Source organism: Austrofundulus limnaeus, unplaced genomic scaffold, assembly GCF_001266775.1.
Source record: "Austrofundulus limnaeus strain Quisiro unplaced genomic scaffold, Austrofundulus_limnaeus-1.0 Scaffold10, whole genome shotgun sequence".
Lineage (NCBI taxonomy): Eukaryota > Metazoa > Chordata > Actinopteri > Cyprinodontiformes > Rivulidae > Austrofundulus > Austrofundulus limnaeus.
Window position 1 is genome coordinate 1,453,150 of NW_013952412.1, and position 23,854 is coordinate 1,477,003.

General features: G+C 38.1%; 1 protein-coding gene across 1 annotated transcript in view; it reads right to left on the minus strand.

Moving 5' to 3' along the window:
• Positions 1–23,854, minus strand: part of sema3h (sema domain, immunoglobulin domain (Ig), short basic domain, secreted, (semaphorin) 3H) — a gene marked incomplete in the record, with an annotated part of 61,231 nt that overhangs the window by 29,592 nt on the left and 7,785 nt on the right. Inside the window, 3 exon segments of the mRNA XM_014001771.1 lie at positions 1,453–1,572; positions 2,054–2,116; positions 7,677–7,831. Coding sequence (XP_013857225.1) covers positions 1,453–1,572; positions 2,054–2,116; positions 7,677–7,831 — 338 coding nt within the window.

Genomic DNA, 23,854 nt, shown 5'->3' on the forward strand with positions numbered 1-23,854 from the left:
CACACACACACACACACACACACACACACACACACACACACGTACACACCTGCATACACTGCACAGCACACACGCAACCTCAAAAGTACAAACACAGGATTTACATCACCAGAGTTGTAAAGTAGCTAAATACAAATACTTTGTTACTGTACTTAAGTAGAAATTTTGGTTATCTGTACTTTACTTGAGTAATTATTTTTCAGCCTACTTTTTACTTTTACTCTTAACATTTTTACACAATTATCTGTACTTTCTACTCATTACAATTTTTTAAAAAGGTAAGAAGTAGAAAGTCGTTACTCCTATTTTATTCTGAGTTGTTATTATTTAAAAAATACTATCCTGATAAATTGTCTCCTGGATAGATTTAATTTAATTGTGGTTGTATGAGAAGTACAAATATATTCCATTTTGACACCATATTACCTTGTACACAACCCATCACAGCTGCACGCCGTTAGAAAGACTATTTTTTGGAGAAGTCGCCTCCCAATAAATGTAGTTTTGGAAAATCCAACTGCTCACTTTTACTCAGTACTTTTACTTTTAAAACTTCAATAGATTTTGTGTCAGAAATTTACTTTTGATACTTAAGTACAAAATTAAGACTTCTACTCAAGTAATATTCCTTGAGAAGACTTTAACTTTTACCAAAGTATTTTTATGATAAGATACTTGTGCTTTTACTCAAGTATCACTTTGAGGTACTTTATACAACACTGTACATTACAGCAGAACTAATGAAAGTCCTAGCAATATTTGATTGTTAGATCTGGTCAAAGTTTAAACTTTCTGACTGTTTTAGTGAAAACCGTTACACTCAATTTGACATAAATGTGTCAGCAGGTGTCAGGTGAGCCGCACAGTGAAGTGAACTGGTGACAAATGGAAATTTTCACATTATTATGGACAGATGATACAAGGTAAACTCTGGTGGGTATGTGGGCATGGGGGTAGACGCCACATTTGAAATTTCAGCTGCTCTACGGTTTGCATATAGGGGCTGGGAACCTAAACATGCATGCAGGACAGTGGGGGTAAAAGCAGCAACATATTAATGAAAAACTCCTCTGGAGCTGAAGTCAACTTTCTTCCAAATTTTTATTCATTAGTATTTGTTTACAAACGCTAATCTGTTCAGTGTTACTTGTAGAGCTTGCATCTTGTAAGCGATCTAGCTAAGGATGTTATATTTCAAAGTGCAGCAGTAGAATTATAAATTGTCTCATGAAAACATTAATTTACTACAAGAATGACCAAAAAAAAGACAGAACAAATGTAAGCGCCAATCAATCACATCAACTTACTGTTGATATAAGACCCTGAAAAACAATTATTAGGTAAAGCAATTCCTTTTCTACTGACAGGATGATCAACTTCTAATTAGTCAACTGGCTTTTTCAAGTGTTAATTTTTCTGTGTGTGGGTGAGAGAAAGTACTTGAGGTTGTACCTGGTGGAAGATGCTGGTAGCTATGAAAGCACAGCGGGGGTTGAAGGCCCCAGTGCCACACACATAAAGATGAGTCTGATTAAAAGGCTGCAGAACTCGCAGGAAGTTGGCACACTCCAGCTGGCCAGACAGGGAGATACAGGAAAACAAAAATGATGTTTTAAATGACTGTTTTTAAGTGCATGCTGTTTACAAAGGCTTATTTTATTACTTAAATATAATACTAAATGTTTGCTCGTTTTGTTTTGTACTTCCGTAACCTGAATCAGGATTTTTCTACCCGTATCAGACTTTGTTTAGAGTTCCCAAATGAATCAGATTTATTCAACTTCAGTTCCGCGGTAGATCACAATCTGTTACGCAACTCTTCTGCCCTTTTTTTGTTGTTGTTGTTGTTGCAGAATATTTTAGAAAATCTTCCTTTAAACATGATAGTGATATGACCAAACCTGATTCAAATCTGTGCAGAAAACACAAAACACTACTTGGTGGTTAAAATACTCCTCGACTGCTTTCATAAAGACATTTCTCTATTACATGTTTCTGTCTTTATGTAATTACATGTTTGTGTGCTTATATCACTGAGTGTGCCTTGAATCACCTCTGGATCCTTCCCAGCCATGAGACATTCTTGGACACGTTCTGCACTAGCTGGCCAGTAGAGCTACAGAAAGGGAAAGAGAACAAACAAACAAAGAAATTATATATTTTTTAAAATTAAAAATAAGCTCTCCTGTGAGCTCCACCTTTCTGATAAACGGCTTCAGGACCTGGCAGGTGCTTTGCTAGGATGCCAGGCAGAGATAGCCAACAGCACGATTAATCTGAATTGAAGAAAACAAGAATGCACTTGTGTTTAAGCAGTGTGGCAGCTTTAGGGAGGAGAAAAATAAAATCCAATTGGCAGCCTGGCTGAGGCTTGATAATGGGCCAAACTGTCACAGCAGCAGTGATGGTGACAGCAAGACTAATCTACAAATTGACTGCACCTGCAGAATGAATTGGATGTCCTTATTGACTGAATAATAACATTGTTGAGGGCAAATTCTTTATAATTACACCAGAACTACAGTGGTTTTACAATATAAATATACATTTTTTGCTTGATGACTTCTTTTATTACATTTACTTTCATTTTAATTGTTTATTTTAAAGTGAGTTCTTGCCTTTAATGAAAACACCACGGTCATGACATTGTCAGGATATTGATATCCCTTGAGAGGAATCCATCTTAAAAACATAAGAATTTTCCTCAGTACATTTTTTTTTATTTCATGTCTTTTCTATTTAACTCTAAATTTTCAATGCAAGAAGCAAATCTGTGCACTGGCATGAAAGAAAATCCCTGAACCCTCAATCATATAGCTGTATTTCAGAGATGAGACGAATTACAAACCAAAAGCAACAAAAATATTTGGCATGATTCAACTATTGTTCAGGCACATGAGTTTCTTAAATTCAGTTCTTTGGAGAGTTTTGGGTAAAAAAAAAACCTTGCTGTTCAGGTAAAACACTGAGAAAAGTCCAGCAACATGACACGTATCTTATTGGAAATGTAAACAAAACAGCCTAAACCTTACGACATTAAACTGCACCACCAGTTTACATGTGAACCTCATCAGGGCATAAAGATTCCCAAACTGTTTTTATGTAAATCTAATAAGGAAGGAAATACCAAAAGGAAAAATAATGTGCAAAAAATGAGGTGAGGCTTAGAGTTCAATAGCAGCAACATGACTAACCTAAATATTTCCTTAGGTTAGTCATTCCCTCAGAGAGCAGATTTCTTAGGAAGAGATAGAAATGATAAGTGAACGTCCACCCTCATCACTACAAATTAAAGTATGTTCTACAGAAAATGCAAAAAGCTAACTTTTAAATAAACAAAAACAAAATATTGTCGTATTTCGATTCTTATCAACAGCAAAACAGCAATGAAAGAAATAGGGCGCAAGATCTGGGGATGCCTTAACACTGGTCAAAACAGAAAGCTGTAAACTGTTGTTGCTCACTTTTTAATCTAAAAAATGTGGCATCAACTTGCAAAAAAAAAAAGCCATTAGTGACAAATGGTGGTGGTTTTAGGAAACTATTTCAAAATGTCCAGTAATTGTTCCCCGATGCAGTCCTCCCCACAGAGCCCGGTGCCGAGTCGAGATGCTCAGATTAGATTAGTGACAACACTCGCCATAATCTCCGATACCACACACTGACAGGAACACGGACCACCGCTACAGAAGAGCTATCAGGTAAAAATGGTGGTTAATGGGAATTCATCCCACTGTGGAGAGCATGCTGGCTGCCATTTTATTTGACATTCAAAAAGAGTGTGGGCTAATAAATCAAACAACAACAAAAAGCGTTGAAAACCTTATTCTTTAGCATTTCGGGGCAAAGCCATGAAACAAAAGAAGGGCTGAGGATGAGAGATGAAATATAAAACCGAAATACCACAAAAACACAATCAAACTCATGGTGACCTTTAGTGGAATGGTTGCTGCCAGCTGCAGACTCTTACAAAAAGAATGTATTGAGGCTTGAGGTTTTGTTTTGTTTTGTTTTTTCCTCCTGATCAAAGAAATATGTGACTAAAGGCGACAGTGTCATGTTCGTCTCTCAGCCCTGAACTAAAACAAACTGGTGGGATTGGTTATGTGTCAATAAGTCAGCCAAAATTAGTTTTCTTAAGTCCTTAGGATGCAAAAGAATAAAAGTATTGGCACAAAGTACTGCAATAAATAATCAGCAGCTTTGAATGTTAGCAAAGAAAATAAAGAGAAAAGTGGCAAATATGGCACAGTGAGTAATTTCAACACCCTAAGGGAAAAATACTGCTTGGAAGCCAAGATGGTACAAACAAACTATAAATACTGCGCAAATATATAACTTAACAACCTTCATGAAGCTGAGATATGAGTTAAATAAGACTGTCTCTGAATTTTTTTCTCTTTGTTTTTGTTGTTTTGGCCGAATGCCTGGCAGTGTGGGTGGCAGGCTGGAATGACTGGTGTCTGTCTGTTTCAGTGGCTGTTTGTCTGTTTTCCTACCTGTTTGGCCTTCTGATGGCTTGTGTGTGTGTCTGTGACTGATGATGGTATTGATTTGATCTGACAGGTTACAGTTATGAGAAGGCAGCAGCGCCGCTGTCCTTGCTGTGACCCTGAACTCAATCAGCCAGAAACGTGTTTGTCTGGCTGCTCGGAAACGGAGCTAAAGCTGCTGAGTGAACCTGGGTTCTGAACATATAAACTTTATTTCCTCAGACTATATAAAAGAGATGGTAATAAAACTTGTATTTGCATTTTATTAGTAGTAATATTAGTATAATATGGATATTATCTGCTTTGATGTTTGATGTTTTTAGTTGAACCAGTAGGATCAAGATGGGAATTTGACCAGCTGCTTCAGGATAGGGAACACTCACTGCCTGAGGGATTTAAGCTTCCAATTATTGTTGGCCTCCACTGAAAAACACATTTAATTACACTTCATTTACAAGCTGAACACATGCAGCAGTGCTTTAAAATCTAGCAGATTCAGCCAAGAGTTTTATTTACATTGAATGCACATTTCATAACTGCATATCGATATACAATGGGTAAAATAAGTATTGAACACGTCACCATTTTTCTCAGTAAATATATTACTAGAGGATTTTCACCAGATGTCGGTAACAACCCAAGTGATCCATACATACAAAGAAATCAAACCATAAATGTCCAGAAATTAAGTTATTTGTAATAATGTGGAATGGCACGGGGAAAAAGTATTGAACACACTTACTGAAATTTATCTAATACTTTGTACAAAAGCCTTTGTTGGCAATGACAGCTTCACGATGCCTCCTGTATGGAGAAACTAGTGGCATGCATTGCTCAGGTGTGATTTTGGCCCATTCTTCCACAAACAGTCTTCAAATCTTGAAGGTTTCGTGGACCTCTTCTATGAACTCTGATCTTTAGTTCTTTCCATAGATTTTCTGTTGGATTCAGGTCAGGTGATTGGCTGGGCCATTCCAGCAGCTTTAGTTTCTTTCTCTGAAACCAACTGAGAGTTTCCTTGGCTTTGTGTTTGGGCTCATTGTCTTGCTGAAATGTCCAGCCACGTTTCATCTTCATCATCCTGGTAGATGGAAGCAGATTTTTATCAAGAATGTCTCTAGACATTTTTCCACTCGTCCTTCCTTCAATTATTTGAAGTTTGCCAGTACCATATGCTGAAAAACAGCCCCACACCATGATGTTCCCACCTCCAAACTTCACTGTTGGTATGGTGTTTTTGGGCTGATGTGCAGTGACATTTGACCTCCAAACATGATGTGTATTCTGGCATCCAAACAGTTCAATGTTGGTCTCATCTGACCAGACTATATTCTCCCAGTATTTCACAGGCTTGTTTAAATGTTGTGCAGTAAACTTTAAAGGAGCTTCAACATGCTGTTTCTTCAGCAGTGGAGTCTTGCGTGGTGAGCGTGCATACAGGCCATGGTGGTTCAGTGCATTACGTATTGTTTTCTTTGAAACAATCGTACCTGCTAATTCCAGGTSTTTCTGAAGCTCTCCACAAGTGGTCCTTGGCTCTTGGACAACTCTTCTGATAATTCTTTTCACTCCTCTGTCAGAAATCTTGCGAGGAGCACCTGGTCGTGGTCGGTTTATGGTGAAATAATGTTCTTTCCACTTCTGAATTATGGCCCCAACAGTGCTCACTGGAACCTTCAGAAGTTTAGACATTCTTCTGTAACCGATGCCATCATTATGCTTTGCAACAATAAGGTTGTGAAGGTCTTGAGAGAGCTCTTTACTTTTACCCATCATCAAATGGTTCTTGTGTGATACCTGGCCATCATTTGGGACTGAACCAGCTGATATTAACTTGCACTGACAAGGGGCAGGCTTGCTTTCAAATTACTGAGAGAGTTCAGCTGGTGTCTTGGCTTTCCATGCCTTTTTACACCTCCCTTTCTTCATGTGTTCAARACTTTTTCCCTGTGCCATTCCACATTATTACAAATAACTTCATTTCTGGACATTTATGGTTTGATTTCTTTGTATGTATGGATCACTTGAGTTGTTACAACATCTGGTGAAAATTTCATGTCATTAGCACCTCTAGTAATATATTTACTGAGAAAATGGTGACGTGTTCAATACTTATTTTACCCGCTGTATGTGTAAAACTAGTAGACTCTTTCAAACTGCGTCATTTGATAAAGTTAAGGATACATTTTTATGTTATTTTGCAATGAGTACCTATAATGTATTTCACCTATCATACACATTTACCCAAGCCTCATCTGTTTTCCTCACAGCTGCAATCAAAATTATTTCTTTTTGAAAAACGGGCAGATATAACAAGATTTTTTTTCTTCTTCTGCTACCTTTCATTTTATTTGATTTGTATTATTTTGTTGTATGTAAATTTGTTTTGTTTTTAAAGGAAATGGGGAAAAATGTTTCTCTTGTTAAAAATAAGATAAAATAAAACCAAATTGGAAGAACGGCTGCACCGGCTCTGTCTTTGTTCATTATGAGTATGACTTCAACTTTTTCAGTGTCAGTCAAGAATAACACCTTCTATTGTTGCCAACACAGAGAGAAGTTTTCACTGCATTAGCAGACACAGATAATTAAGGAAGTAGGATGGACATTTTGTCACTAGACTGGAACCCATTATGTTCATATCTCTCGTTGTCAGCTTTGACAAGTTACAAAATTCAGATAGCTAATGTTCTTCAGGGGGACAAAAAGTCATAGGCTGGTGTTCAAAGATGACTTGTAAAAAAATGGAATGAGGTTCTTTATCAGCATCTGATTTAAAATGAGTAGACAAGGCTGCTTAGTGTCTTCAGGAGGAGATGATATAAACTACACATTATTAAAGTCCCTGTCACACTAAACAACTTATGAAACATTTTTATGTCTAAATTGCTAATAAAAGTTATATATTTAATCAATTTGTTAGAATTACATTATGTACACGCCAAAAAGAAGCTTCCTGTTGATTTTTTCAATTCCAGCTTCAACGTAGACGTCTTTAAAATGTTCACAAGTTGGCATAAAAGTTGACTAGTGTGATAGGGCCTTAAACAACAATAAGCACTAATAAGAAACAAAACTTTAAGGAAGGCCACAAACAACTGGTCAACTTATCCTTTTTACAAAAGAAAATTTGAGAGTGGTTTATTTCAGATGGTTTATGTGCACGCGTCCTCCAGGTCCTACCTTGCGTGGATTCTGCGTGATATCATCCAGACTGGTAGACAGAAGGTTATCTTTCATGGCCACGTACAGACGCCTCCTGTCTTCATCAGGCAGCAAGGAGTGCAGGTCTCCCGCCACCAAGGGCAGCGTCAGCAGCCGGCCATTCTGGATGAGCTCTGGTGTAAGAGAAAAGAAGAATAAAACTAAACGTTCACAGTTGAACTTCTAACAGTGTTATGTTCTCATAGATGTATTTTTATGAAATGCTTATATTCAAAACTATTAACATGATGTTTTTAACGTTATCAATAATGATAATGACAGTAAATTATTCCATTATGCAAAAGTACCACCTTCCAGCTATGAAGCAAACTATTGTTAACAGATAATCAGATAAACAAACAAAGACACAGACTTGACCACACAAGCAGTGTCTACCATCGATTTATCCCTATCAGACTTGGACATTTGCTCATCTAACAAAAAAAATGCAATGTATCTTTTGTGAATAAACAAACACACCCTTACATGCTGAGAAACTGTACCCGTGCCAAATCTGCTCACAGGTTGGATAACACAAAAATAAGAAAATGTAGATAATGAAAGCACTGATTATATTTTTTAATTATTTCTGTCTTGCACTATGAATTACGAGAGCTATGATATGGGAGTTCATTCGATATCTGAGCAAGGACAGAAATGGCATGTATGCCTTTTTTGTGGTAACTTTCAATTACCAGGCGTTCTTCAGTGGATTGGAGTTGGCCTTGAAAAGCATAGCAAAAGCATAAAGGTTAAGCTTTAAAGAAGCAGCAGGCAAGACTTCACAGGTTGGCACTTCTTTATATAAATGTAAGGTAGAAAGAAAAACATGTTTGTTCTTACAAAACAGAAAATTCTCTGAGTCAGTAAACACCACTGAACAAGCTGCTTTTTCATTAACCTTGACGTTTATGAATTTAAAGGGAGAGAAAAAACAGTAAATCTTTTCATGAAAATATTTAAATTAGGTCAAGAGATAAGCGTGCGCACTTGCTTAACTTCATGATTTATTACCTTTCCCAACAGCAGCAAAGCCAGACTTTTATTTGATTTAAACAATTATGTCCAGTTCTAGACTCTTCAGATGCTGGGCAGCCATGTGTTACCTGCTTCTCTGCAGTGATGGATAACACCTCTCAAACACACTGTTTGTTCAAGCCGCTAAATCTGAGCTGACACGGTGCTCTGAAGTGTATCATGCATAAAATAATCGAGGTAATGTTCCTTAAAGAATCACAACAGTCTGAATCTCTGGCATGAGCAGCTTTTGTTGGAGGGAAACTCTTAAAGGGATCCCCGATTAGTTGTAACATTAGACTTTATTTGATAAACAAATATTTTAACTGTGAAATAAAGACTGTAAAAATACTGTAGGATGATTCATTTTGTAAAATTTTAAAGATATATTTTAAGACGGATGGAGTCATTTTATTTACACACAAAGCATTCTGGGTAAATGACGACGTGGATAGGTCCTCGGTGTGAGCTATATCCACCCTGAAGGTTAATCTTGGACAATATCTGATGATCGACTCTTTTAAATGAAACCAGAGAGCGTTGACAGAGAGGAGAAGGTAGAAATGACTCAGCCTGMAACTGAAAATYTYGATGGAGGACAACAGAGCTGCTTCATGGAAGAAGAACCTCAGCTTAGCCTGTTAGCCTTTGCGCTAGCGCTYACTCTATATTGCCTTATATGTATTAGCTCGGCACTAGCGCGACAAACAAGATAAACTGAGATCCTCCATCCATATTTTTAGTTGCAGGTTGAGCCATTTTTGTGTTTCCCTCCCTGTCACGAGGACCTCAGTGATGACAGGAGAATGTGTAGCGCTGAGCTAATACATATATATCGTAATAACACCGGGGCTAATGCTAAAGCTAACAGGCTAAGCTGAGGTTCTTCTTCCATGAAGCAGCTCTGTTGTCCTCCATCCATATTTTCCGTTACAGGCTGAGTCATTTCTACCTTCTCCTCTCTGTCAACGCTCTCTGGTTTCATTTAAATGAGCGTATCGTCAGATATTGTCCAATATTAACCTTCAGGGTGGATATAGCTCGCTAGCAGCCTCGCACCGAGGACCTATCCACGTCATCATTTACCCAGAATGCTTTGCGTGTAAATAAAATGGCCCCATCCGTGTAATATATTTTTAAACTTTTAGTTTAAAAATTATAAAAACTAAACAGCCTACAGTATTTTTACAGTCTTTACTTTAAAGTTAAAATATATGTTTATCATATAAAGTCTAATGTTAAACTAATCGGGGATCCCTTTAAACTTCCAATAGGCTTAAGCAGTGTTTGCAGATTTTGATAGCATTTAATGGCTAGATCAAACTTGTGTTGGAGAACTACAGAATTTGATTTTATGTTTGTAAAGACAGGAATGCTTAAATATACGTGTTGCTAAGATGAATGTATGAAATGTACTGTTTAAACCTGTTTAGTTCCTTATTCCTGTGACTACTTGTTAAAATGTTGCTTCGCCTGCAAAGCGATCTGCAAAGACACGTCAGTTAGCTACCGTTAAGGAAAGATGAGAAGATGAGCAATCTATGAACAAAATCATCAGTGTCTCCTGTATGTGTTGTTTAAAATGTTAAGTCCTGGGTTATAAACAGAAAAGAAGTGAGGGAAAATGAGAACGCAGGAAGAGAAAGAAAGACAAAACTGAGGCAAAGAGAGGGAAGCGGTACACTAGTGCAGCAAGGACTATGAAACGATGACAGACTGCATATAATATGCAAGGACAGATATAGACATGCCAAGCAGCACACTGGGGTGAGAGAAAGGTCCTTGTCAGCTGAAGCATATTTGCAACAGCTCATTTGAAAAGTTTGTTCGGGCGAAAGCGAGACATTATTAAATCGCTCTAAAATCATAACGGCTGCAGGATGGATGTAGTCTGAAAACACTGCAGAACAATTATAATCCCTATAATAAACAACTGAAATTATATTTATCATCTGAAAGTCTATAATGAGCTTCTCCGCAATTTGACACAGCAAGCAATACACTAATGGACATTTAGATTACAAAAAATGGTTGTATTATACAGAAATAAAAGCTTATTTTACAGTTACATTTTAAAGAAATGTTTCAGGATTTTATCTAACATTGAAAAAGGAGCAAAGGTCACTGTGCACAATAATGGCATGCTGGTGCCATTTAACTAGCGGGCAGAGCCACAACATATTGGAAGCATTACATTTTTGGCCTCTGCATCTTTAAGTAGGCGGAAAATTTGACTGGACAGTCTGACATCCCTCCGCTGCCCACAACAGTGATTAGACTCATACGAAAAAGTTTATTATTTAAAGTTATTTTCTAATACTTTTAAAATAAAACTAAATCATTTTAATTGCTCACTCTGTAGAAAATTCTTCTGTTTATTTGTATTTTGTCTTTTTCACGATTAAAAAAAACTATTTTGCAACAAATAAAAGATGTGACTGTGCGGTTTTACAGTGAAACTAAAACCTCTGAAGCTGCATACAATAAAAGAATTTTTAGCTTTAATTTATGTGTATTTCCTCCGGCTGTTAATCAAAGTTGCATTTAGGCAAGATGTCAAAAACTTCTCACTAAATTATGTGTAAAGTCAGACATGCAGTTTAAAGTTTATAAGTTAATTATATTGTGTTTTTTTATGTGCTTATTGCCGGGGCAGATAACAAAAAGTATGGAAGGAACCTGAATTTGATCTGTTTTGACCCTTTCAGCTTTCATTACATTGGCGGGTTGACAGGTTTTTACAACTGGGTCCAATTAAAGAAGTTCCATGCTGTGGGCACATGTGACTTTCTTTACAGTGCTGGCTTTGGCATCATGTTAAGCCATGTGAAAAAATAAGCACATCAGTTGGAAATAGTTGACTTTTTCATTGACAAATAAGCAAATCACATTTGAGCCTCTTAGGAAAAACGGTCAGACATAAAACTGTTCAGCTCAGAAAATTGGCCCGTTTATCTTTGTTGCCATGTACATTAAACTGAATAAAAGGAACGTGTGTGTGTGTGTGTGTGTGTGTGTGTGTGTGTGGGGCATGCAAAATAACCTGCGCTACCACTTGAGTCAGAGCCTGGTAAATCACTTGCCTTTATTGTTTCCACAGTTGGCAGAAAGTAAAAATTAATTGACAAGTGAGCTGGATCCTAAATAACTGCCAAAGTGTCATGAACCGGACGCCTCAGCAAATCTGAGAGCGCATGGTCTGATGCAAAAAGAAGCTTTCAGTAATCAAAAAACTTCAAAGAATCTAAAAGTTACTCTGCAGCTGCAGGTGTCAAACAGAACTTTTAAGTGCGCTAACAAAAGAAATGATGGATCTTCTTGACCGACATAAAAAACAGCTTTGATGTCCAAAGAGAATGACAGTATGACAACAGTGTCTGTAGATGTGTTTGGTGCAGACCACAGTCAGGATTTATAAAGAAAAACCTCATACCCACTGTGAAACGAGCTGGTGGAAACTATGCTTTATGTACAGGGCAGCTTGTCATGGATCGAATTGTGGTTTCAGCATCGTAGACCATTTGTATGAAGGCTTGAGCTGAACTGAAAGTGGAAATTTTGACCTTGACAGACTGAGCGCACATAGAAATCAACTTTAACTCAGAATGAAAGGTTAGAGAATGGCTTGGATAAAACGAAAATTTACATCTTATTGAAATGTTGCAAAATAGCTGAAGGGGTTATTGCTGAAATGGGTATCACATGCAAGACTCAAGACTTCAAATTTAACAGGAAGCAAAAAAACATATCAGCAGAAAATAATAAAAAAAAACACTTAAAGGGGCAATATTGTGTGTTTCTCAGGCATTTATTTAAATACTATACCATAATGAAGTATCTATGTCACCTTTATTTGTTATTAAAATGCTGTTTTTATGTTTAAATAGAAAATAAACTTTTCTCATCACTCCCTCTTCTAAATGCCTTGAAATTGGCTTCTGTCTCTTTAAGAACCACCTTCCGCTTCTGTCCCGTACATTTCGGTGGGGAGGGGGGGGGGGCTATAATGCAGTTTTCTTGGCATCTGAAAATACGTTCCTCAAAGGTATTTTTAATCTGAAAAGAGCTTCACTGAGTGAGAAGTGTTAGGAGCTCCACAGACAGTTTCAGTTTCACTTTCAGTTTCACCCGAGAGCCTGCAGGAGTCATGGGCGGGGTGTGTGTGTGTGTGTGGTGGGGGGTGGGGGTTCTGCCATGAGGAAGCTCGGCTTAAAGACACATCACAGAGGCATTTCTGGTCCCAAAAGGCGTTTTTGGTCCCCACCTGTCGTTTTGCTCCTCAGCATGGCTTCCTAAAAACACTGCGGGATTTCCTAAACATGCATGAATGAGTCAAATCAAGGCTTTGGGCATGTTTTTTATGAGAGTATAACATTATAACGTGATATAAAGCTTAAAAAAGTTGATTTTACATGATATTGCCCCGTTAAAATGCTCTTCAAAAAGGTAATGATGCAAAATATTGTACCAACCACTGTAAGAAAGTAGATGCACAGTCATAGAATAGTTTTGATATTTTATCATGAAGTGGTTGATTTAGGTAGATTTTCTTGAGGTTTTTTTCAATAATTATACTTCTCAACTCTCTTTACTGAAAGCAATACCCAGCTTTAAAAAAATACAACTTTAAAATAATTGTATTTTGTATTGTAAACTTGCGATCAAAAGATCAAGTCCATAAAATACGTGAAAGATGGTAACAGAAAAAAAATAGACAACATTGAGTAGAGGAAAAGGTCAGGAAAGAGCTGGAGGAAAAGATGAGAAAAAACGATATGGCAAAGTGACAAAGAGATAAAGCCGGGCTGATGGGTGAAGACAGTTAAGAGATGAGAATGGGAAAACGTCAAAACAAGGAGTGATGATGGACAGATGAAAAAGGGAGGGGGGTGACGGGGCGAGAGTGGGCGAACGGACTGAGAGAAGTTCTGACGGAGAACATTAATAAATAATGATGGATAATGATGAGGATGAGGGGGAAGGGGACGAGTAGAGACAAAAGAGAATTGGGCGAGATGGGTCGATAAGAGTGGAGGGAAGTGTGCCAGGGAGAAAAAAAATCATGTTTTGGTGACACTTCTGGACAAATGATGGACATGAGGATGGATCAAAGAGGAAGTGGAGTCAAACGGGAAAGCAGGGGGAAGGACAGGAGTAGCCGAGGGCGTGATGGAAAATGGTAGCGCAATAACAGAGAGAAAAATGGCATTTTGAAAGGTGGAAAGGGAGAAGATGGGTTAAGAAGGCAGATTAAAAAAAGAGGCAAAAGGCATCATATAAGATTGTCAAAATGCTTTGATGACAGTGAAACATGACGATTCGGTGGATGATGAGTAAGGGGGAAAGCAGGGTGACAGAGTGACAAATGAAGGGAAGGAAGAACAAAAATATAGGAAAAAAACTGAGACACTCGTGGAAAATATGTTGAGAAAACCCAATGAAAAAGAAGAAGGGAATGAAGGGGTGAGAGAAGAAAAATAGATTGATGCTGAAGACAAACCAAGAACCTCAACATGCTGACAGTGAGGCAAAAACACATGAGATGGATGGGGAGAAAAGAAATGAGTTTATAGAGAAAGAAAGACATGACTCACTGGAAATGAAGAAATAATCAGCAGCAGAGAAACAGTAGGAAAGAAATGGTCTTTCAGCCTAAAGGTAGACAGCAGCAACTTATGCTTAGCTCAGCATGAAATCTCACTGGGTGCTGTGTTGTTATTCAGCAAAGCACCAGGAAGGTAAATTGTTTTGTTTCACACTGATCTAGCCTTCATTAATCCCACAGGGTGCACCAGCAGCACGACTTCAACAGAATCTGGACTCCTGTGTTTGTTCTGTTTGAAGTTTTTGATTGAGTTGGTCTCAAAAACAAACAAAATTGAACTTTTTGTTTTTCTACTTATAAAAAGAGGAAAAACGACCAGGTTAACAAAAAAGGGTTTTTATATACAAACATGTCAGACTTGTTTCTGGTGCTGCGTCTTGATTCTGTGTCTAACTTTTATTTACATCATTTTTAGGCACAGCCCAAGACGTGGAAGACTTCCAGTTCAGGAAGCTTGATGATGTAAGGATATAAGGAGGAGCTCAGAGTACAATCACCTATTCTCCACATCAAAAGGAGCCAAGTGAGGTGGTTTGGGCATCTGGCCGATAACCTCGTAAGGAGTTTCAGACATGTCTCTCCAGCATGAAGCCTCGAGGCAGACCCAGGACATGCTGGACAGATTATACACTTGGAAACACCTCTGACTGCCCACCTGTCTTCCACTGGCATTTGTTGTGGTCTGCAGTGCCACTGAGTAGAAACTATGGCTTGGCAATATGGCTGAAAAATGTATCACAATTAGGGTTGGGCATAATTGTACCATGCGCAATTAATCATCAGAAAAACATTAATCGATTTTTTTTTTAATCTGGACTATTAATACGGTTAATGCCAGCAGGCAGACTAAGTGGAGATTTCTCCAGTCAGTCCGTTCGATGCTCCTCTCCTCTTCAAATACGATGAACATTTAAAAAGTTCTGTAATTTGTTTATCTATCAACGCAATTTTAAATTTGATGTATAGCCTGAAGTCTGTAATTTTGACACAATTTACAACCGAGTTTTACAAAGAGCAAAACTTTCCCACTGAATTGGTCATGTGACTAGGACATTAGGTTGTCCAGGGACTCCAGGAGATTAATCGTCATATTAATCGTTATCGGCTAAATACCAAAATTAATCGTGATTAATTTCTTTGCCAATATTGCCCAACCCTAATCACAATATAGGCATTTCATTTGAGTCAATATCGATAATTATTGATTAGTTTTTTTTTTTGTTTTATGTGTTTGAACTAGGGCTGCCACGATTAGTTGACTAGTCATGATTATTGTCGACTATTAAAATTGTCAACTAATTTAATAGTTGATCTGTTGTTGTTGTTTTTTTTTTTACTTTGTTTCCTCTCCAAACTGCTGTGGCACCTTCCACTGCCACGTCTGCCTTTCTGTCCTTGACACACATGTGCAACTGAGTGGTAATTAGGGCTACTACAAACAATTATTTTATAGTCGACTAATCACTGATTAGTCGACTATAAAAAATACAAAGTTAGAAAAAAATGACGCATCGACTATTAAATTAGTCGTTGACAATTTTAATAGTTGACATAATCGTGACTAGTCGACTAATCGTGGCAGCCCTAGTTTTGAACCAGGAGAAAAAAGGTTGATTAATCATGCCAAACTGGTGACGTGACTTTCCTCTTTTATCCACAACTTTCTCTTGAGCCGTTGCACTCATTTTCCTCTTTCATTTCATGTTATTCTTTTTATTTTGAAGCAGTTATGAGACATGGCGGCAAAACATGAAACTGCTACTGCGCTTGTTGCTACTTTCTGGTGGTTTACCGAAGAGTGAGCTGACAACACCAAACCTGGCTTAAATGGGCCTGCATCCCCCTGAATGCCGTGCGATTCTTGATAGAAGTTCATTGTAAAAATCTCATATTGCAGATGCCTTTTTGTAAACATTTCCATAAGGGAGGGGTTCAGTCTTTTTATATTTTTTTCTACAGTTAATGCATTTAAAAATGTGCAATTTAATAAACTAAAATGCGATTTTCAAGGCTTAAACTACTTCAACTTCAAGCCAATTTTTAACTTTTCATTCTGACAGCTTATTTTTAAATGAAGCATTCTCCTGAGTGCCTATCTTCTTCACAGGAAATCAACCCTTGGTGGAATTTATGTCTTTGTCTGCCTACTCAAGCATCTAACACTTCACTCAAATTACAGCATGTGCACTGCAGGAGCAGCACAATCTTGTTTAATTCAATATGAGAGGGGAGAAACTCAGCCTAATTGAATGTGAAACCACCGTTGCAGTGAAAATACCAGCAGCATTCAGCATCTGGGACCATCAAAGCTTCCCATTGGGTCAGACGGGCTATATATGCTCCTTTTGGGTTCAATAAATCAATACAGGGGGCAAAACAGAAGACACTGTCTGCTGGACAGAACCTAGGACAGCTTTGCCAACATTTACCCAAAAATCACAGTCACACTTCTATGTGCAAATTGGCTGAAACTTGAGTCAGCATTGCACGTTTAACACTGTAGCAAATGCTTTGTGTGATTACAATCCTGTTTTAGTTTTTATTCTTGAACACGTTACATGCACACACACGCAGCACATTAAGAAAAACTTTGTCCCTGTCAGTCTCATTACCATTTTTGAATTCACAAGGATGAATGGCTCGTATTCAGTAAAAAAAAAAAACATACACACAAAAACATACACAAACGCTTGTTACTCTGTCATGAAACGCCAGCTGTAGCTACTCCACCCTAACTCTTGGGACAGTTGCTGTGGTTACAGCAACCATGCCGACATAATTTGGGGGGGGTGGGGACATCGAGGGGTGCCTTTTGGCTTTACCACCTAACCCTCCACCCACTGCCACCCATGTCTCACACACAGATGAATGATTTGGTCAACACCTCTCTACAACACTCATGCTAACACACACACAGGGCCCTTTTAAAAAAAATGAAGGATTTCAAAGACATCAAAGCCATTTTTTTAGCGGGGGGTGGTGTGCCTATGGAAACACAGACTTGGGCATATTTTTCGACAAAAGCATAAGCTGTGCCCTCGGGCATATGACAAACATAGCTGTCACAACTTTAATCTTTTGCCATCAACTGTGCCCAAGCACAGTCGTAAAACATTGACGCATTCTGAACGGTAACTTGGAGCAGCCAGTCGCAGTTAAAATGTTAAAATAAAAGCTTCAGAATCCAACAGAGGCAACTTGATGGTTTTTATTGGCCCACAGGCAAGCATTCTCCAATTTGGCAGCCTTTTCAAAAACTCTAAATCGAAATTGATTTTCCCCCCAATCAACACATCCTTCAATTATTTAAAAAAAAAACACTAAAAGTTGAACAAACAATTTGTTACCAAAAGAGTAAAAATCTATGTGACACAAAGTCATAAAAAAATAACAGGAAAACATCAAGCACTATTTTATTACTTTAAGGGTAAATGGTTTAATAGTAAAAAGTGGATGTAAATACCATGTGTGAGGCTGGGTAATGTATGGTTACTTCTCTGTATGTTTCTTAAAAAAAGAGAATATTTTATCTTCAAGCTACCCTGCAGCCTGTAATTTTATTGAGCGGCCGTATAATGGCTTCTAAAATGTTCAATGACTTTAATGTTCTTGCCAGTAGCAAAGGTACAGATGTCCCTTTGACAAAATGATGAACATTTCAAGTTTAAATTTTTTTTGCTTAAAGCAATTTGTGATGAGTTTTTGATGTAAAAACACATTAAAATTTATTTAGATTTCAGCTGAACCCTGCATGGTAAAAAAAAATAGCTCGACATAAAGCCGTATAACTTCTGCTTTATGGTGATGAAAGTCTGAGAAATGCAGAATTGTGCTTTACAATTAGACAATGTGAACTGTTGTTTTGCTGAAAGCAGCAAAAACTTAACATCTAATCTTAATGTCTAATCAAAAGTTTAGATTAGTTTAAGATTTTACAGGGATAAAAAAAATCAAAATTGAGTTTCAGCTAGTTGTAATAGTTGTGGTCAGTAAAAAAAATGAAGTTTTTCAAAAACTCAAATGCACACATCCAAGCTTGCCGAGTTCAGCAGCCCTTATCAGCATCAAGTTGACAGGAGGGTCAATGAGGGTGTTGACCTCTGATCAGAGCCAATTGGCCTCTGACTCCTGCCGCTGGGAATCAAAGATGAAAAAGGTTGTGGCGTAACGGAACAGACATGCTAAGGCATAATCCTACAGGCACATGCACTCTCACACAGCCTGCACATGAATGGCTCCTTTATGTTAGTACATGCATCGGCCAGACCACATTCGCCTCTTTAAATGTTTTGTTTACACAATCTTCATTTATATTTGTGTGTGTGTGTGTGTGTGTGTGTGTGTGTATGAATGCGAGTGTTTGTCGGTGGGTGCATACGTTTATCCACGGTGAACATTAGATTATGGGCTGCTGGTCATGGGAGTTCTGATGGCCCTCGATGTGATTAGAGCAAATGTGTGGCGTGTGATGCGGCTAAGAACATTCCTGCCAAGCACAACTTTCACTCACTCACACACACAAATTTGAATTCTTAGACTTCATTGCATCTGCGTGCTACCATGAACAAAGATACTTAGATACAAAAACAAAGACTCCATTGAGCTGTGCAGGTAATCCTGGATGTGTCTTCTGTTTCGCACTAATTAATTTGTTTTCTGGTGCCGATTTAGATTTGTTCAATTATTCGTACGTAAAGTTTGGCCTATAGCGTTGGCATTAACTCACGACAACTTGGCATCTCAGTGCGCTTCACATAAAAAGACGCCACAGATCGCTCTGTGCCATCACTTGGCGACAGTTTATCTCACTTTAATCATCAGCTCAGGCCGCTTTATTCAATTTGCTACATGGTGTGCAGTGCAGATAATCCTCATAGGCTACACAATGCTCTCAATTTAATACATTAACCTTTAATATGATTTATAAAAATAGTTAGGCGGTAGCTCAGGCAGGAAAGTCACCTAAGTCAAGAAGACTAAATGTAATAAGATGTGAAGGTGACTTATCTAAACGCCAACTTTGAGCAGATTTTCTCAGCTTGCAGCTGTCTGCTTCAACAGTTGAAGATGCCTGAAGCATCTTAAATAGAAGCTCCAGCTTCAGCTCTCATACTCTGCCAATGCCAGTGTCCTACTTTTCAATTTGAGAGAAAATAGTCTAAAATTGCAACAATTTCCTCCTTTTAGTGTTCAAAAGCTTTCCCAAAAGTGACTGTATTCATACCAAAGTTTCTACCTTTGAATTGCTCAGTCTGCTGTTTAAGATAAGTATATTCGTTCAACAAGTCGGCTCAACAAAAAAATATAGAACTGCAACACACTTAAGTAAATTCAAAGATTTTATAGCCCAGATCACACCGTATTAAGTGTAACAATTACTTATATCAGACGTTTTCCAAGTAGATCAAGAAGATGGAAAGATTTATGCACACTCTTGTGTGTCCATAATCACGTTCCACATTTGTTTCTCAAGAGATATTTCAGCTGTTTTCTAGTGAACATGAGCAGATCTGAATCCACCTGTTAAAGGCTGTGAGTCAACGTGCGATGACGTCGCTCTTTACTGCTTAAACACTCGTCTCTAAAAGCAGAGTGACAATGATAAATCCTGTTGGCATGTGGTACGCTGGATGTCAGCAAGACTTTTCCATGCTGGCATCACAAGATCATATCAGGGCTGAGACTGTGTACTGGTCTCAGTGGGCAGGTATAGGACGTGCTGCTGATTTCATCAGCAAACAAGCAAAACTGGATTGTCAGACACTTAATAATGAGTTTTAAAGTACTTGCAGCACATAAATAAAACTGAACATCTTTGCAAGCATTGCAGAAATTTGCGCAGTGAAATGTGAGAAACAATTAAGATCAATAAAGAAAATATACTGCAAGAATAAAGTGTCTGTTACAAATGTTCTCTCTCTTATGACTGTGTAACAGTTATTTTCTTTACGGTAGGTTCTACGTCAAGACACAATGCTTTTTTTACTTGGTACACTCACAATCCTCTTTTTTATCATTAATCTATCCAATTATTCTCTTACAGCCTAAAGCATTGTCCATCTGAGAGCATTAAGAAGCTACACATGTGTGTACTCTTGTGTCTGTCTTTGTGAGCATCTGTCTTTGTCAGTCTGTTTGTCTGCTTGCCGAGCCCCGGGGAACTTTAGCTGTCTGGTGCAACGTTCCCAAAGGGAGGACTTTGTTGGCTGCACCACAAGAGGAGGGTATAGTGTTGGAAAGGGGGTGGAGGGGGGTGAGAGGAAAGCGGGGCACATTTCCTGTGGAAATGGGGTTATCACTTCACCAATTACTGGTGCAATTACAGTGGGAGGCCTGCAGAAGCTTGGGAACAAAGCCTATAGGCACACAGATGGGCACTCATGTGGAGACATGCTCGCACAAGAAATCGTTTCTAACACTCGTGGCCGCATAAAATCTCACTGTTAATGCGTTTCGGTGCCAAGAACCCTCAGCAGTATGTCTTTCACAAAGTGTCTGAATGTGTTGAAGTGGGTCGCCTTGGTGTTTTAACCTCCTGCTGTGACAGAATGACAGAATTTACAAAAGATAATCACAGTGTTTGAAATTTTGACATGTTTTTTTTTTCTCTTACTGGGACATTGTTAAGTTTTCCCAGACGCACCCCTCACAGGAAACATAATGTAGAAATCCGGCACTCATTCTTGCTCCTGAAGTCCAAGTCTTCTAAGGGAGCCACTGTAGGTTTGATAGCAACACACCAATGCTGGTTTGTGATGCCTTCATACTTTTTACACTTAATGTGGACATTTTACCCTGAATAGTAAAATATACACACTCAAACTCTCTCCTTGATTCTTGCTCTTTCACACACACACTCTCTCACTCACACATACCATGACAGAATTACAGCCAAAGACACAGGCACACTGTGTCTGGACTGTGTCACCGAGCGAGCAGACCCACGTGGACAGCTTGACCTTCGACCTTTCTGCAAACCATTATTCATCATCATCAGACTGTTCGGACTGGGTCACAATGCTGCAGCATACACACAATACAGTTAGCTCACCGTTTACATTTGATCTAATTTGTTTTGTAATGCCTATTTGTCTAAGAGAAGGTTGGTTGTTTTTGTTCACACGGTTCTGTGCAGCCTTGGGTGGCAGCTGCTCAACAAAGAATATTGGGCCTCATGCAAAAACCGTTCGTACGCACAGATTTGTTTTTAAGTTGTACGGTTCGGGCCGCATTAACGGTGAAAGTTCTGGAATGAATAATAAATAAATAAAGAGTCCAGTTTAGAGGTGGATAATAATAGGTTGCCATTGTTCATGGCAATCCTAATAATGTAGACTAACAACATAAATTGGTTAAATTAAAATAAATTGGCTATTAATTTTGTTATATAGATCCAAAATATTTTGAGGCAWTTTAAAATGCTTTTTTCAGAAACGCATCTGACATTTGATGGTCGGGGTGGAGGGTTTTGCGGTGCGCGACTGCTCTTCTGAATAAGTGAAACCTATGTAACGCAGTTGTTTACACTGAAATTAAAAATATTTGACCAAAGAAAAACTGGCGCAGGACTACAGAGAGATATAAATATGATTTAGATTTTTATTTCTGACTGTACGACCCACGGGAGACACGACATTAACAGCAGTCGTCATTTCATTCCTCGGTTTTAAAGCAGATCCTTTAATTCCACAGCTGACGCTGCTAAAAATGACATTTTGTTATGGATCTCCGAGAGCAGAACTTCAATCTCCGAACTCGTAAAGTTCTTCTTTTGCGATGTCACTTATGAATGGACACTTCCTGGTATGCGTGGCAGGAAACGTATATCCTTATATGGTGTTTTTGGGGTGGTAATTATGCAAATCACCTCTCCCCGTGCCAGAGCACCTGGATACGCATTCATCAGTTTACGCTCCTCATTTGCACACTTTTCCTGAAGACAGAAGATTTTGTTGAATCTGACGTGGCGTGTTCGTACGAATCTTTCGTACGAACAAAAGTAAGAGAAATTTAGGATAAGAATAGAACGTGTCCTTGCATGCGGCCCAATGTTGTTTTCATGTCTTGCTCGCAGCTAGAAGTGTTTCTAAGACAGTCCAATCACCTAATATTTTAATTGATTGTAAGATTGTAAAAAATCTGAATTGATTTTCTTTAGATCTGGTATTCTTTAGATACAAAGAGGCCAACGCAGCACTTAGGTAAGAACAATGTATTGATCAATGGTTAACGTAATTAAGCCCTAATACAACCAACAACCAGTCATACATTTTGAAGTCAAACTTCTACTTAAATCATTTGCTATTAAACGTTTTTATAATTCCAGACAGCAGTAAATTTACATTTTTGGAAAACTCATCAGATGGCTTATCTTTCCTTCTGATTAAAGCTTCTAGTCAGACTCTCATCATCAAGCACAATCAACCTCTTTTGGCCCAATCAATAAAGTCCTATTCCCTTTTCTATTCACTAGTTGAACAAAAATGTAATGACAAATTCAACAAACAAAGAAATAAGTTAAAGGCCCTTCACTATGCAAAAATCTGGAATATATTGTAGCTCAAATCACAGAATGATTTCATTTGTAGTAGTAGTTTAAGCCAGATTTGACACAAATCTGCCATGTTTTTTTTATTGATACTCAATCATTTAGTCCTATTTTGTCAATGCTTTATCCAATTACCTAAATCCAAACTTGAAAGCAGCTCCTCTGAGTTCGCAGCTCTTGCTCGCTGCTGCGGCTGAAATTTTATAACTCCGCAGTAGACGTGAGCCAAGTGGAAATGATACCAGACCGGCAACTCTAAGAAAAATCACTGCAGTGTGTTCTCAGTTACTGCATCAAAACAACAGCACTTATACCGCTGCACAGCTTACACATGTCTGCATCCACGTGAACATTTGAAACAGGTTTTGTTTTGCAAACTGACTTTTTTTGGCATGAACTCAAAGCGTTTAGACGTAAGGCATTAGTAGGGAAAATGGGCCATTAAACATCCCTTCATTTCACAAATGGGCACTCAAGAAAATAGTAGCTGCTCTGTAAAGGTATTCATGTTGTCCACAGTGATTTACAGTCAACTTCGAGCCTGCTTTATGAAGAATCTATGCTTTAAAGTCAGGCTAAATGATAAAGCTCCCTATCAGTCATTCTACATCCTCTCTTTTTTTAAACAGGAAAAGGAAGTCCGACTTTCAACCTTTTGCTGCAGATGTCTGATCTTTCCATCACTAGAATAACAAGACAGGATCAGATTTTTGTGGTTTCTTCTTCTGTAAGCAGTCATGGGAAGATCAGCTTTGTAACATCAAAGGTTAATCAGAGATTGGATTTTGGGTGGACATGTAGCACTAATCGGAAGTTTCACATCTTCCTAGTATTTTAATACAGTCATTTTTTTTTTCAATTTGATTAGTTAAGCCAAGGTCTTCACAGTTAATTTATACGAAGAGAAAAAAAGTGGTTCTAATTCAGTTCTTTTAACAGGAAATCTAGGGTTTAAATTCTATGACAATAAATAAAAATATATATTTA